General features: G+C 47.7%; 1 protein-coding gene across 2 annotated transcripts in view; it reads left to right on the top strand.

Moving 5' to 3' along the window:
• Positions 1-14,374, top strand: part of LOC132835176 (uncharacterized) — a 46,681-nt gene that overhangs the window by 8,697 nt on the left and 23,610 nt on the right. For both annotated transcript variants that reach the window (XM_060854525.1, XM_060854526.1), the window contains exon 2: positions 7,350-8,746. In XM_060854525.1, the coding sequence (XP_060710508.1) occupies positions 7,465-8,746 (1,282 nt within the window). In that variant the 5' untranslated portion in view covers positions 7,350-7,464. The remainder of the gene's footprint in view (positions 1-7,349; positions 8,747-14,374) is intronic.

Raw genomic sequence — 14,374 nt, 5'->3', positions numbered from 1 at the left:
AAATAAAACACCTTGTATTTATCTAAATTAAACTCCATCTGCCAGTTCTTGGTCCATTTGCACTTTGGGATAGCCTTCTTCGGTGTCCACTACGCCACCAATTTTGGTGTCAGCTGCAAACATACAAACCATACCTCCTATACACACATCCATATCATTTGTATAAATGACAAAAAGCAGTGGACCCAGCACCCATCCATGCAGCACACACTCGTCACAGGCCTCCATCCAACCCTGCACCACCACCATCCTCTGTCTCCTACCTCCTAGCCAATTTTGTATCCAACTGCCGAGCTCCCCCTGTGTATTCCAAGTGATCTAACCTTGCTAACCAGTCTACCATGTGGAGCCTTGTTGAATGCCATGCTGAAATCCACATAGACAGGGTCTACTGCTTTGCCTTCATCAATCATCTTTGTCATTTCTTGAAAATAATTCAGTAAAGTTAGTGAGACATGATTTCCAATACACCACCTCCCACCACCAAACCATCATCTCCCAGACCATCCATAACCTCATCTCCTCAGGGGATCTCCCATCCACTGCCTCCAACCTCATAGTCCCACAACCCCGCACCGCCCGTTTCTACCTCCTGCCCAAAATCCACAAACCTGACTGCCCGGCTGACCCATTGTCTCAGCCTGCTCCGGCCCCACTGAACTCATTTCTGCATACCTCAACACGGTCCTGTCCCCCTTAGTCCAAGAACTTCCCCACCTATGTTCGGGACACAACCCACACCCTCCACCACCTCCATGATTTTCGCTTCCCTGGTCCCCAACGCCTTATCTTCACCATGGACATCCAGTCCCTGTACACCTCCATCCCCCATCACGAAGGACTCGAAGCCCTCCGCTTCTTCCTTTCCCACCGTACCAACCAGTAACCAAAGGAGTTGCCATGGGCACCAGCATGGGCCCAGCTATGCCTGCCTCTTCGTAGGATATGTGGAACAATCCATTTTCCGCAGCTACACTGGCACCATCCCCCACCTTTTCCTCCACTACATCAATGACTGTATCGGTGCTGCCTCGTGCTCCCACGAGGAGGTTGAACAGTTCATCCACTTTACTAATTTACCTTCCACCCCGACCTCAAATTTACCTGGACCGTCTCAGACTCCTCCCTCCCCTTCCTAGACATCTCCATTTCTATCTCGGGCGACCGAATCAACACGGACATTTTCTATAACCCAACCGACTCCCACAGCAACCTAGACTACACCTCCTCCCACTCTGCCCCCTGTAAAAACGCCATCCCATATTCCCAATTCCTTCGTCTCCGCCGCATCTGCTCCCAGGAGGACCAGTTCCAATACCGAACAACCCAGATGACCTCTTTCTTCAAAGATCGCAATTTCCCCCCACACGTGATCGACGATGCCCTCCACCGCATCTCCTCCACTTCCCGCTCCTCCGCCCTTAAGCCCCGCCCCTCCAACCGCCACCAGGACAGAACCCCACTGGTCCTCACCTACCACCCCACCAACCTCTGCATACAGCGTATCATCCATCGTCATTTCCGCCACCTCCAAACGGACCCCACCACCAGGGATATACTTCCCTTCCCTCCCCTATCAGCGTTCCGAAAAGACCACTCCCTCCGTGACTCCCTCATCAGGTCCACACCCCCCACCAACCCAACCTCTACTCCCGGCACCTTCCCCTGCAACCGCAAGAAATGCAAAATTTGCGTCCACACCTCCCCCCTTACTTCTCTCCAAGGCCCCAAGGGATCCTTCCATATTCGCCACAAATTCACCTGTAACTCCACACACATCATCTATTGCATCCGCTGCACCCAATGTGGCCTCCTCTATATTGGGGAGACAGGCCGCCTACTTGCGGCACGTTTCAGAGAACACCTCTGGGACACCCAGACCAACCAACCCAACCACCCACGTTAACTCCCCCTCCCACTCCACCAAGGACATGCAGGTCCTTGGACTCCTCCATCGTCAGACCATAACAACACGACGGCTGGAGGAAGAGCGCCTCATCTTCCGCCCAGGAACCCTCCAACCACAAGGGATGAACTCAGATTTCTCCAGTTTACTTGTTTCCCCTTCCCCCAGCTTGTCTCAGTCCCAACCCTCGAATTCAGCACCACCTTCCTAACCTGCAATCTTTTTCTTCTTCCTGGCCTCTCCGCCCCACCCCCACTCCGGCCTATCACCCTCACCTTAACCTTCTTCCACCTATCGCATTTCCAACGCCCCTGCCCCAAGTCCCTCCTCCCTACCTTTTATCTTAGCCTGCTGGACACACTTTCCTCATTCCTGAAGAAGGGCTCATGCCCGAAACGTCGATTCTCCTGGTCCTTGGATGCTGCCTAACCTGCTGCGCTTTTCCAGCAACACATTTTCAGCTCTGACCTCCAGCATCTGCAGTCCTCACTTTCTCCTTCCAATACGCAAAGCCATGTTGACTATCCCTAATTATTCCTTGCTTTCTAAGTGTGTGTAAATCCTGTCTCTCAGAGTCACCTACAACAACTTGCCCACCACTAATGTCAGGCTCATCAGTCTGTAGTTCCCTGGCTTTTCCTTACCACCTTTTTTTAAATAATGGCACCACATTAACCAACCTCCAGTCTTCCGGCACCTAACCTGTGACTATCGATGATACAAATATCTCAGCGGGGCACAACAATCACTTCCCTAGCTTCCCACAAAGTTCTGGGAAACATCTGATCATGTCCCAGGGAGTTATTCAACTTTATGTATTCCTTCCTTCGCCACAGTAAATACTTGGGAGAAATACTCATTTAGTATCTCATTCCATCTTCTGCAGAGATCTTATTGATCTTGGAGGGACTCTGTTCTGTCTCGAATTATTGTATTTGTTGAATCTCTTTGCATTTTCCTTAACCCTTTGTCAAAGATATCTCATGTCCCCTTTTTGCCCTCCTGATTCCCCTCAAGTATCCTCCTGCCATGTACTCCTTGAGGGATTCACTCAATCCAACTGTCTATACTTGACATATGTCTCATTCTGTTTCCTGAACAGAGCCTCAATTTCTCTAGATATCCAGCATTCCGTACACCTTCCAGCCTTGCCCTTCACCTTAACAGGAACGTACTGTCTCTGAACTCTCGTTATCTCATTTCTGAAGGCATCCTACTTTCCACCCGTCCCTTTACTTGTGAACAGCCTCCCCCCAATCAACTTTTGAAAGATCTTTCCTAATGCTGTCAAAATTGGCCTTACTCCAAATTAGAATTTTAACTTTTAGATGAAGTGTATCCTTACTATTTTAAAACTTATAGAATTATGGTCACTGGCCCCAAAGTGCTCCCCCACAGACACCTCAGTCACCTGCCCTGCTTTATTTCCCAAAAGTAGGTCAAGTTTTCTCCTTCTCAAGTAGGTACATCCACATACTGAATCAGAAAATTTTCTTGTACACTCATCCAAACCCTTAACACTATGGCAGCCCCAGTCTATGTTTGGAAAGTTAAAATCCCCGACCATAACCACCCTATTATTGCTTCTCAATTTCCCTCTGACTATTGGGGAGCCTGTAATACAATCCCAATAAGGTGATCGTCCCTTTCTTATTTCTCACTCTGCCCACATAATTTCACTGGACGTACTCCCAGGAATATCCTCCCTGAATGCAGCCGTAATGTAATCTATAAACAAAATGTAACCTCTTACCCTCCTTTCTATCTTTCCTATGGCATCTATATCCTGGAACATTAAGCTGTGGAGAGAGAGATAGAGTTAATGCTTTGCATCCAATGCTCTTGGAATTTGTAACATTTGCTTTGTTTCTCTCTCCTGATCCTGCTTGACCTGCTGAATATCTCCAGCATTTTCTGTTGCTGCTTTATTGGCTGTAACATTTGTTGGGACAGCACTGAGGAGATGAAAGACATTGTAGAAATGTAAGCCTTTATAAAATTGTGGAAAATTGATGCCTGATTTATGTAGTGGAACAGAGTTGTTCCTGTAGTTTTATATGTAGTTTTGTGGAGCAGGTAGGCCATTTGGTCCCTCAAAGCGGCTGTGCGTTTTGGTGTGATCAAGGCTAATCTGGTAACTTCACACACCCCTGTAATGTACACTCCCTTGCTTTTCAAGAAACTTTCCACCTCTACCTTATAAAGAGACGGAGACTCTGCTTTCACAGCCTTTAGAGTCATAGAGTTGTGTAGCAGGGAAACAGACCTTTCATTCCAACTTGTCCATACTGACCAGCTATCCTAAATTAATCTAGTCCCATTTGCCAGCATTTGGCCCATCTCCCTCCAAACCCTTCCTATTCATATACACATCCAGATGCCTTTTAAATGTTGCAATTGTACCGGCCTCCACCACTTCCTCTGGCAGCTCATTCCATACACGCACCACCCTCTGTGTGAAAAAGTTGCCCCTGAGGTCCTTTTAAATCTTTCCCCTCTCACCTTAAACCAATGCCCTTAAACTCCCTTACCCTGGGAAAAAGACCTTGACTATTTATCCTATCCCTTATGATTTTATAAACCTTTGTAATTTCACCCCTCGGCCTCTGACGCTCCAGGGAAAACAGCCCCAGCCTGTTTAGTCTCTCCCTGTAGCTCAAACCCTCCAACCCTGGCAACATCCTTGTAAATATTTTCTGAACCCTTTCAAGTTTCACAACATCCTTTGTTGTGGTTCTGCTCGCCGAGCTGGAAGTTTTTGCTGCAAACGTTTCGTTCCCTGGCTAGGGAACATCATCAGTGCTGTTGGAGCCTCGTGTGAAGCGCTGCTTTGATGTTTCTTCCGGTATTTATATTGGTTTGTTCTTGCCGCTTCCGGGTGTCAGTTTCAGCTGCAGTGATTTGTATGTGGGGTCCAGGTCGATGTGTCTGTTGATGGATGTTCTTGCCGTTTCCGGGTGTCAGTTTCAGCTGCAGTGATTTGTATGTGGGGTCCAGGTCGATGTGTCTGTTGATGGATGTTCTTGCCGTTTCCGGGTGTCAGTTTCAGCTGCAGTGATTTGTATATGGTGTCCAGGTCAATGTGTCTGTTGATGGAGTTTGGGGATGAATGCCATGCTTCTAGGAATTCTCTGGCTGTTCTCTGTCTGGCTTGTCCTATGATAGTGGTGTTTTCCCAGTCAAATTCATGTTGCTGGTTGTCTGAGTGTATGGCTACTAGAGATAGCTGGTCGTGTCGTTTTGTGGCTAGCTGATGTTCATGGATGCGGATTGTTAGCTGTCTTCCTGTTTGTCCTATATAGTGTTTTGTGCAGTCCTTGCATGGTATTTTGTAAACTACGTTAGTTTGGCTCATGCTGGGTATTGGGTCCTTTGTTCTAGTGAGTTGTTGTCTGAGTGTGGATGTTGGCTTGTGTGCTGTTATGAGTCCTAAGGGTCGCAGTAGTCTGGCTGTCAGTTCTGAGACGCTCCTGACGTATGGTAGAGTGGCTAGTCCTTTTGGTTGTGGCATGTCCTCGTTCCTCGGTCTATCTCTTAGGCATCTGGTGATAAAGTTGCGTGGGTATCCGTTTTTGGCAAATTTATTTTACTCTTTGCTACCTTCCCTCACCCTCCTCTCTGACCTATTACCTGAATCCCCACCTCCCATTCACCCATTGTATTCTTTGTTACCTTCCCCCACCCTCCCCTTTGATCTATCACCCCCATCCCCATCCCCATTCACCTATTGTACTCAATGCTAGTTTCTCCCCACCCCCACCCCCTCTTATTTATCTCTCCACTCTGCAGGCACCCTGCCTCTATTCCTGATGATGGGCTTTTGTCTGAAATGATTTTCCTGCTCCTCGGATGCTGCCTGACCTGCTGTGCTTTTCCAGCACCACTCTAATCTAGGCTCTGAGTTCCAGCATCTGCAGTCCTTGTTTTTACCAACCAGATTGGTTTCTTGCTGACTTTGGCATGAATAATGTGGAAGAGGAGATGGAGAGCAACAACAGCTACATCTTGTGTGTTTATACAACTTCACTGGATGGGTGTTGTCATAGAGTCATAGACTGTCAGACAAAGAATTGACACTGAGCCACATAGATTAGATAGGTTGGGTGACTGAAAGCTAGGTCAATTGAAGTGGATTTTCTGTCTTTGTCTTAAAGAAGGAGAGGAGTAGAAAGGGAGAGTTTAAGAGGAGACGTGGTGAAGGATGCAGGACTGGCCTAAGATGAGAAACTTGTTCAATCACAGAGAGTTGTAAATGATGGAATTCCCTGTCCCAGAGAAAGAGCTGTGGATATTTGGGGATTCCCTATCTTTCAGCGCTCTGGATTCTTTGTCATTGAGTGCATTCAAGGTGGAGATAGATCATGTTTATGGACCCAGTTACCAGTTGGGAGGATGGATGATGCTGAGGATGATTGAAATGGCAGCACAGCCTCCGTATAATACATGGAACTAGACTTGCTTCTGTTTTTGATGTTCCTTCATGTGGTTTCAGGAGGGACTTTCAGAACTGCGGAGCCTGGTAGTGCCACTAATAGTGAAGTGATTGGAAAAGGATGCTCAAATGAGCTCCAAATGGACTGTAATGGGTTCTCAGGGGTGGAGGGGAGGGGGCGCAGAGATTGTGGGTTCTCTAATGCTGAAGGTGGTGGTTACGGAGATGGCAGGCTATGGGGTGAGGTGGTACAGGCTGAGCGGTGACCTTACTGAGGTTTATAAAATCATGAAGGACATGGATAGGGTAAACAGTCTCTTCCCTAGGGTGGGGGAGTCCACAGCTAGAGGGCATAGGTTTAGGGTGAGAAGGGAAAGATATAAAAGAGACCTAAGGGCCAACTTTTTCGCACAGAGGGTGGTGTGTGTATGGAGTGAGTTGCCAGAGGAAGTGGTGGAAGCTGGTACAATTACAGCATTTAAAAGGCATCTGGATGAGTATATGAATAGGAAGGGTTTGGAGGGATATGGGCTGGATGCTGGCAGGTGGGACTAGATTAGGTTAGGATATCTGGTCGGCATGGACAGGTTGGACCGAAGGGTCTGTTTCTGTGCTGTACGTCTCTCTGACAAACATGAAGAACCGCCTGACAGCCGCAGCTGAACTCATGAAGCAGTTAGAGGGTGAAAACTGATCTGAGCTTTACTTTGTCCTTTTCTCAGGTCAGGATAAAGTGTAGCTTTCTCTACTTGCATGCAGCTGATTTTAATCCAAGTTATCGGAATGGTGTGGGTGAAATTCCTGGTGCTCGTCTGTGTTTAGTGGACTCTGCAGGCAGGCTAGGAACGTGAATGTATCCTGTGTTGGTCTTGTTTCGGCTGCAGCATGCAGTCAATGCTGCTTACTGCCACAAGGACGATGGAGTGAGGTATCAGAGGGATCTTTCAGAATTGTGACACGAAGTGGGAGAGTATAAAATTCAAACTAAAATCCCCAATTTCTCACCTCCAGGTCGCTGTGAAGTATGCGAGATAACGCCCAAGGACAGAAGCACCAGCAGCAGATTGATCTCACACATCCCATCCCATTGTCCTCCAAACAAGAGTGACCGTCCCTCAGCAGGGAGATGGAGTTCCAAGGTAGGAGTGAGAAGCCTCCATCGATAGAGGGCTGGTTCCGGGAACACAAGGGATACAGTGCTTCAAATTCAGTGGAGGGGAGGGTGCAGAAGGATGGCAGCCCCTCCTCAGCCAATCACAGCACCTGCAACAACCTGTCGAGAAAGAGGAAAGCGGTCTTTGAGGTGCTGTCGGAAAAGGCCGTGAGCGACTGGGGGTTGGCAACCGACTGGGAAGTGGCAGGGTGCAGTGTTCCCTTTCAGAAGGCCATGGACTCTCGGGTTAGTTCCAATCAGTCAGACAGGAAGTGTACCTTCTCCAACAACAGTGCGGCGTGTGGTCTGTTTGCTGGAGCTGCAGACCAACAAGGGACCCTGCTGAGCAGGTGCAGGGTGACACCAGCTGCTAAATCCTGCAGAGGCCTGAAGAGGCGGCGCTTTCGGAAAAGGTGGAAGTTGATGCAGGCCTTCCAGATGCTCCTGTATCGCCGGATTTCCCCGCTGACATTCCACTGGAGGGTCTGGAACCTGTTCAGGAAGAGACGTACACCTCGTCTTCATGGAGCCAAGCACAGCCTGTCCACTGCTCAGCAATCAGTGGACGAGCCATCAGAGAATGCTCAGGAGTGGGAATCGCATGCAAAGTGCCTGGAGGCAGGCGAGATGTTCAGACCCAGGGTGGCTCCTGACTTTGTGCCGGAAATCATGTGCTCAGAGAGTCACCGGGCCCCCCGTTCACTGGAAGGCAGCAGCAACAACATGTGGTTGAAGTCTGGCAGCAGAAGCCCCACCATGAGGCTGCAGGGTCTGTCCTCTGGCAATTGTCAATCCTGGCCCAAGGACTTCCGACTCCCAAACCAAGGGAGCGCCTCGGAGAATGCCAGCAACTCGATGACAGCGTCAGTACCCGGCTCGTTCAGGGGCAGTGCTTCAGCCGACCTAGCAGAGAAGCCAAAGGAGGGTTTAGGTACGTTGGCACAGAGCAACAGCCACACGGTTTCCAGAGCTGGCCTGCCACTGGCTGGCATTGACCATGGAGAAAACGCTCACCAAGGCACGAGGTTGCTGGGAAAGCTGTTCCTGGACCGAGATCATCCCTTGTATTCCCGGTACGTGGCCCGGCCCAAGGAAGCCCTTCACATTTGTCGAGATGAGGCCGCTGGAGACACTTTGAGTCATGGCTCGATTAACCTTGGTGCTCAGGAGCAAGCGCGAGGACATCTGTCCAGCCGGACAAAGCCAGAGGAGGCTGACCTCTCTGTTGGTCAGACACCGTTTGGTGGCGTTGGAGGTAACTGCGGGTTTGGCAAAGTTGTTTAAACCTCTCGAATCGTGCGGTGGGGACGTGTGCGCTGTACTGAACAGGAGGTACAAACACTAAGCTTGACTTGCTGCCCATGAATTTGTGTCTGAAATTGGAGGGTTTGTGTGGAACTTGCAGCACAGGAATGGGCCATTCGGCTCAACGGCTCTGTGCTAGTCTGGCCCAGGATCCATTTAAGTCTGTTCCCACTCCTGCTTATCTCATCAATTAACAAATCTTTAAGATTCCTTTCTCCCTCACATGTTTATCCAATTTCCTTTCAATGGGAAATCAAACCGAGAGCTGTGGATGCTGGAAATCTGAAACAAATTGCTGGAGAGACTGATGTAGGTCTGGCAGCGTCAATGGTGAGAGAAAGCAGAGTTAATGATAGTTAATAAAGAAAGGGTCACTGGATTTGAAATGTTAACTCTGCTTCTCTCTGATTCTCCACAAACACTGCCAGACCTGCTGAGTTTCTCCAGCAATTTCATGTTTTCATTCCCTTAAATGTATTTATGCCATAGGGGTGGCACAGTGGCTCAGTGGTTAGCACGGCTGCCTCACAATGCCAGGGGCCTGAATTCAATCCCCACCTCAGGCCACTGTCTGTGTGGAGTTTGTACATTCTCCCCGTGTCTGTGTGGATTTCCTCCAGGTGCTCCGGTTTCTTCCCACTGTGCAAAGATGTGCAGCTTAGGGTGGATTGGCCATGCTAAATTGCCCATAGTGTCCAGGTGGATTGACCATGGGAAATGCAGGGTTACAGGGATACGGTAGGGGAGTGGGTCTGGCTGGGGTGATTTTTGGAGGGTTGCTTCCACACTGTAAACCAATCAATAAAACAATAAATATCCTCAAGTACTTCATTCCGTGGAATAGATACAGTGCAGATGGAGACCATTCAGTTCATCAGCTGCTCTCTTTCCCTGCCTGCAAACTTTTTCCTTTTCAAATAATTATTCCAATTCCTTTTACCAATGGAATCTCTGTCCATCACACTGTCGGGCTCTGTACTGCATCCTTCCCTAGAATAGTTCGGGATGGATCACAAATACTGCTACCCTCATGTTGCTGCTGAGCCCTTTGTCTTTCACCTAAAATCTGTGTCCTTCTGATCGGGATCAGTTTCTCCCGATTGAATCTGTCCAGCCTCTCCCTGTTGAATCTGCCCAGCCCCTCCCTGTAGAATGTGCCCGTACCCATCATGATTTTGAACAGCTCAATCAAATCTCCCCTGCACTCTCTCAGCTGAAGAGTGCCAGATTGTAACCTCGTAACTGAATGTCCTTGTCTCTACAATACTTCATGTGAATCCTTTGTGTATCCTGTCACCCAGGGCACACAAAAGTACACACCACCCAGAAAAAGACACGTACTCCAAACAGTGCTGCACAAGTGTTTCATAAAGGTCCTCAGTAACTTGTGCCCCATCTCTACCATCCCAGAATGTCTTATTAACCACTTTCTGAACCTGTCCTGCTACCTTCACTCGAGCCCCACCATCACATTTATTACATCCCTGGTATTCATAGTCCTCAATGCCATCTGATCAAAGCTCCGATTATTTTTACCATTCACAATCTCAAAACATTTAAAGCCCTGACAATCTGCACTAGTCAGCGAAGTCACTGCCCTTTGTAAGCAGCAGTCAGGGTGTATTTGTGTGTGCTAGATATATTGGAATTGGAGTCAGTGGGAAACTATAGCTTTGCAGTTGAATGTTTGATTATGTTGTGATGAAGATGGTGCTGCCTTTCTCTCCCTGGTTGGCACAAAGGTGGGTGCTGGTCAAGCTGAGATCTCCATTCCTGGCACCAAGAACCTGGGAGAAAGTGAGGTCTGCAGATGCTGGAGATCAGAGCTGAAAATGTGTTGCTGGAAAAGCGCAGCAGGTCAGGCAGCATCCAAGGAACAGGAGAATTGAAGAAGGGCTCATGCCCAAAATGTCGATACTCCTGCTCTTTGGATGCTGCCTGAACTGCTGCGCTTTTCCAGCAACACATTTTCAACCAAGAACCTGGGACCATTCAAGCTGCTCCTGGGCAGAGAAATGACAGGGTGAAGACCCCCTGATGAAACAGGTCTCACACATGGAGGGAGCTGTGATAACAGAAAAGCAGACAGTTGGGAACTGAGGCTGAATGAGAGGAGGATGATGTGGGGTCAGGTAAGGGAGGGGGGGGAACTGCAGAGCATATCATGTGAATGAGAGAATAGTGTGGAGGGAGGGTGTTAGAGGAGGGGTTGTGGATGAGGAGAGCGATGGAGGAAGGAGGTCTAAAGGGGAGGGGGGACAATGGGGAAAGGTGGTTTATGGATTGGGGGGGGTCATTGGTGGGACGGTGGGTGATAGAGGTGTGGTGGAGTTTGGTGGTGGTGAGGAAGCTGTTGTTTGTGACAGGGGCAGGATTGGAATGGTTGACTGAGTGATGACCTGAAAATAGTGATGGAGATGGACAGGGCTCATTCAAGGCCGTGAGCATGTAAATAACAACGAGCAGGGGGCAGTGAGGGTATGACAAATGGAAATGTTTGAAATCAGTCAGAGAGGCCGTGTCAAAGTGATAATATCACTGGGCAGGAATCCAGAGAGCCAGGATGCAATGGAGACACGTGAAAACAGTGACACTTCAATTGTAGTCTTGATTGTTGGTGGACAATTAACTGGCTGGAGATGAAGTTTCCACAAATTGGGATTGTATTATAGACCCTCCCCCAATAGTCAGCGTAAAATTGAGAAACAAATTTGTAAGGTGATCTCAGCTATCTGTAGGAATAATAGGGTAGTTATGGTAGGGGCTTTTAACTTTCTAAACATAGACTGGAACACCAAAGTGTTAAGGGTTTAGATGGAGAGGAATTTGGTCAGTGTGTCCAAGGCAATGTTCTGATTCAGTATGTGAATGTACCTACTAGAGAAGGTGCAAAACTTGACCTACTCTTGGGAAATAAGGCAGGGCAAGTGACTGAAGTGTCAGTGGGGGAGCACTTTGGGGCCAGTGACCATAACCCTATAAGTTTTAAAAGTGATGGAAAAGGATAGACCAGATCTAAAAGTTGAAATTCTAAATTGGAGGAAGGCCAATTTTGATGGTATTAGGCAAGAACTTTCAAAAGTTCATTGGGGACGGATATTCACAGGTAAAGGGACGGCTGGAAAATGGGAAACCCTCAAAAATGAGATAACGAGAGTCCAGATTTATCTACCTTTATGCATTTTAAGACATCCAGCACTTCCTCCTCTGTAATATGGACATTTTCCAAGATGTAACCATCTATTTCCCTACATTTACGCTGACTATTGGGGGAGGGTCTATTATACAATCCCAATTTGTGGAAACGTCATCTCCAGTGAGTTAATTGTCCACCAACAATCAAGTGTTTACTGTGGACATAGAAGATATAGAAAATGGGAAAATAGATGGTGACATCTTGCAAAATGTGCAGATTGCAGCGGAGGAAGTGCTGGATATCTTGAAACGCATGAAAGTGAATAAATCCCTAGAACCTGATCAAGTGTACCCTAGAACACTGTGGGAAGCTGGGGAAGTGGTTACTGGGAATCTTACTGAGAAATTTGTATCATCGATAGTCACAGGTGAGGTGCCTGAAGACTGGAGGCTGGCTAATGTGGTGCCACTATTTAAGAAGGGCGGTAAGGAAAAGCCAGGGAACTATAGACTGGTGAGCCTGATGTTGGGTAAGGGGTGGGCAAGTTGTTGGAAGAAATCCTGAGGGACAGGATTTACATGCATTTAGAAAGGCAAGGACTAATTAGAGATAGTCAACATGGCTTTGTGCCATGTCTCACAAACTTAATTGAGTTTTTTGAAGAAGTAGCAATGAGGATTGATGAGGGCAGAGCAGTGGACGTGATTTATATTAACTTCAGTAAGATAATTGACAAGGTTCCTTATGGTTGATGGTTAGCAAGATTAGATCTCATGGAATATAGGGAGAACTAACCATTTGGATGCAGAACTGGCTCAAAGGTAGAAGACAGAGGGTGGTGGAGGTTTGCATTTAAGACTGGAGGCCTGTGACCAGTGGAGTGCCACAAGGATTGGTGCTGGGTTTTCATCGTTTATATAAATGATTTGGATGTGAACATAGGAGATATAGTTTGTTAGTTTGCAGATGACACCAAAATTGGAGGTGTAGTGGACAGCGAAGACGGTTACCATGGGATCTTGATCAGATGAGTAGCAGATGGAGTTAGATATGTGCGAGGTGCTGCATTTTGGAAAGGTAAATCAGTGCAGGACTTAGCCACTTAATGGTAAGGTCCTAGAGAGTGTTGCTGAACAAAGAGATCTTGGAGTGCAGATTCATAGTTCCTTGAAAATATAGTTGCAGATAGATAGGATAGTGAAGAAGGTAGGGGAAAGTGAGGACTGCAGATGCTGGAGATCAGAGCTTAAAAATGTGTTGCTGGAAAAGCGCAGCAGGTCAGGCAGCATCAAAGGAAAAGGAGAATCGACGTTTCGGGCAGTGAAGAAGGTGTTTGGTATGCTTTCACTCCCAAAGGCAGATACTGGAGAGTCAGAGTTGATCAAATGTGGCTCTGGTCAGGCAGAATCTGAGGAGTAAGAGAGTTAATGTTTCAGGTATTACCCTTCATCAGGACTGATCCTGCTTCGGCTTGATCCGCATATTAGCAAGAGAAGGGAGTTTCCGAGTTGAGGGGAGGACGATTGCTCTGACACCAAGGCCACATTTGACTGTGTGTGGCATTAAGGTGCCTCTGGTGTTGATGTGAATTGGGATGGGGAGTGGGAAGCTCTCTTCTGGTAGCACACTTCCTAGTAAGATGGTAATAATGATTGTTGGGAGGTCATTCATCTCAGTGCAGGGCATCACTGCAGGAGTTTTATCATCATGTTAAAGAGAGGGATGTTTGTTGGTCACATTGGAATGTTGGACATCATTCATGATTCCTCTGAAGTGTAGCAGTCCTTGTCCAAATGCAGCAAGATTTAGATGGCATCCAGGTTTGAACTAATAACCAGAAAGGAACCTTTTATGGTACACCAATGACTTTTTCAATGCGAGAGAGAATTCAAGCATTGCCCCATGACTTTCAGTGATGGATCATCGCTGAATTTCCCACCACTGTCAGTAGACTGTGATGGCTACTATATAATATTGTGGTTACAACAGCAGCTCAGAGACTGGGAATTCTTAAATGAGTTACTCACCTCTTGACCCACTAAAATCTTACAATTCACAAGGATCAAGGCAAGAGTGCGATGGAATACTCCCCACTTGCCCGGATAAGTGCAGCTCCAACAACACTCAAGCTTGAAAACAAGACCAAGCAGCCCACTAGATGGAGTGCCAATCAAATGCATTCCACCATTACCAGTCACAGCAGTGTCATCTATCTCCAAGGTGCAGCAATTCACCAAGACATCTCCAACAGCATACACATGACCTCTGCCACCCAGAGAGAAAGGACAACTGGGGAGGAGCACCACCCCCTGCAAGTTTCCCTCTGAGTTACTCCCCATTCCAGCTTGGAAATATATCACTGCTCTTTCAATGTTGCTGGGCCAAACTCCCTGCCTGAGGGCACTGAGAGTGTTCCTACAGCACATGGACTGCAGTGGTTCA

The sequence above is a fragment of the Hemiscyllium ocellatum genome, chromosome 44 (assembly GCF_020745735.1).
Source record: "Hemiscyllium ocellatum isolate sHemOce1 chromosome 44, sHemOce1.pat.X.cur, whole genome shotgun sequence".
NCBI lineage: Eukaryota > Metazoa > Chordata > Chondrichthyes > Orectolobiformes > Hemiscylliidae > Hemiscyllium > Hemiscyllium ocellatum.
The sequence above is the reverse complement of the archived record's forward strand: the minus strand, read 5'-3'. Positions and strand labels throughout refer to the sequence as shown.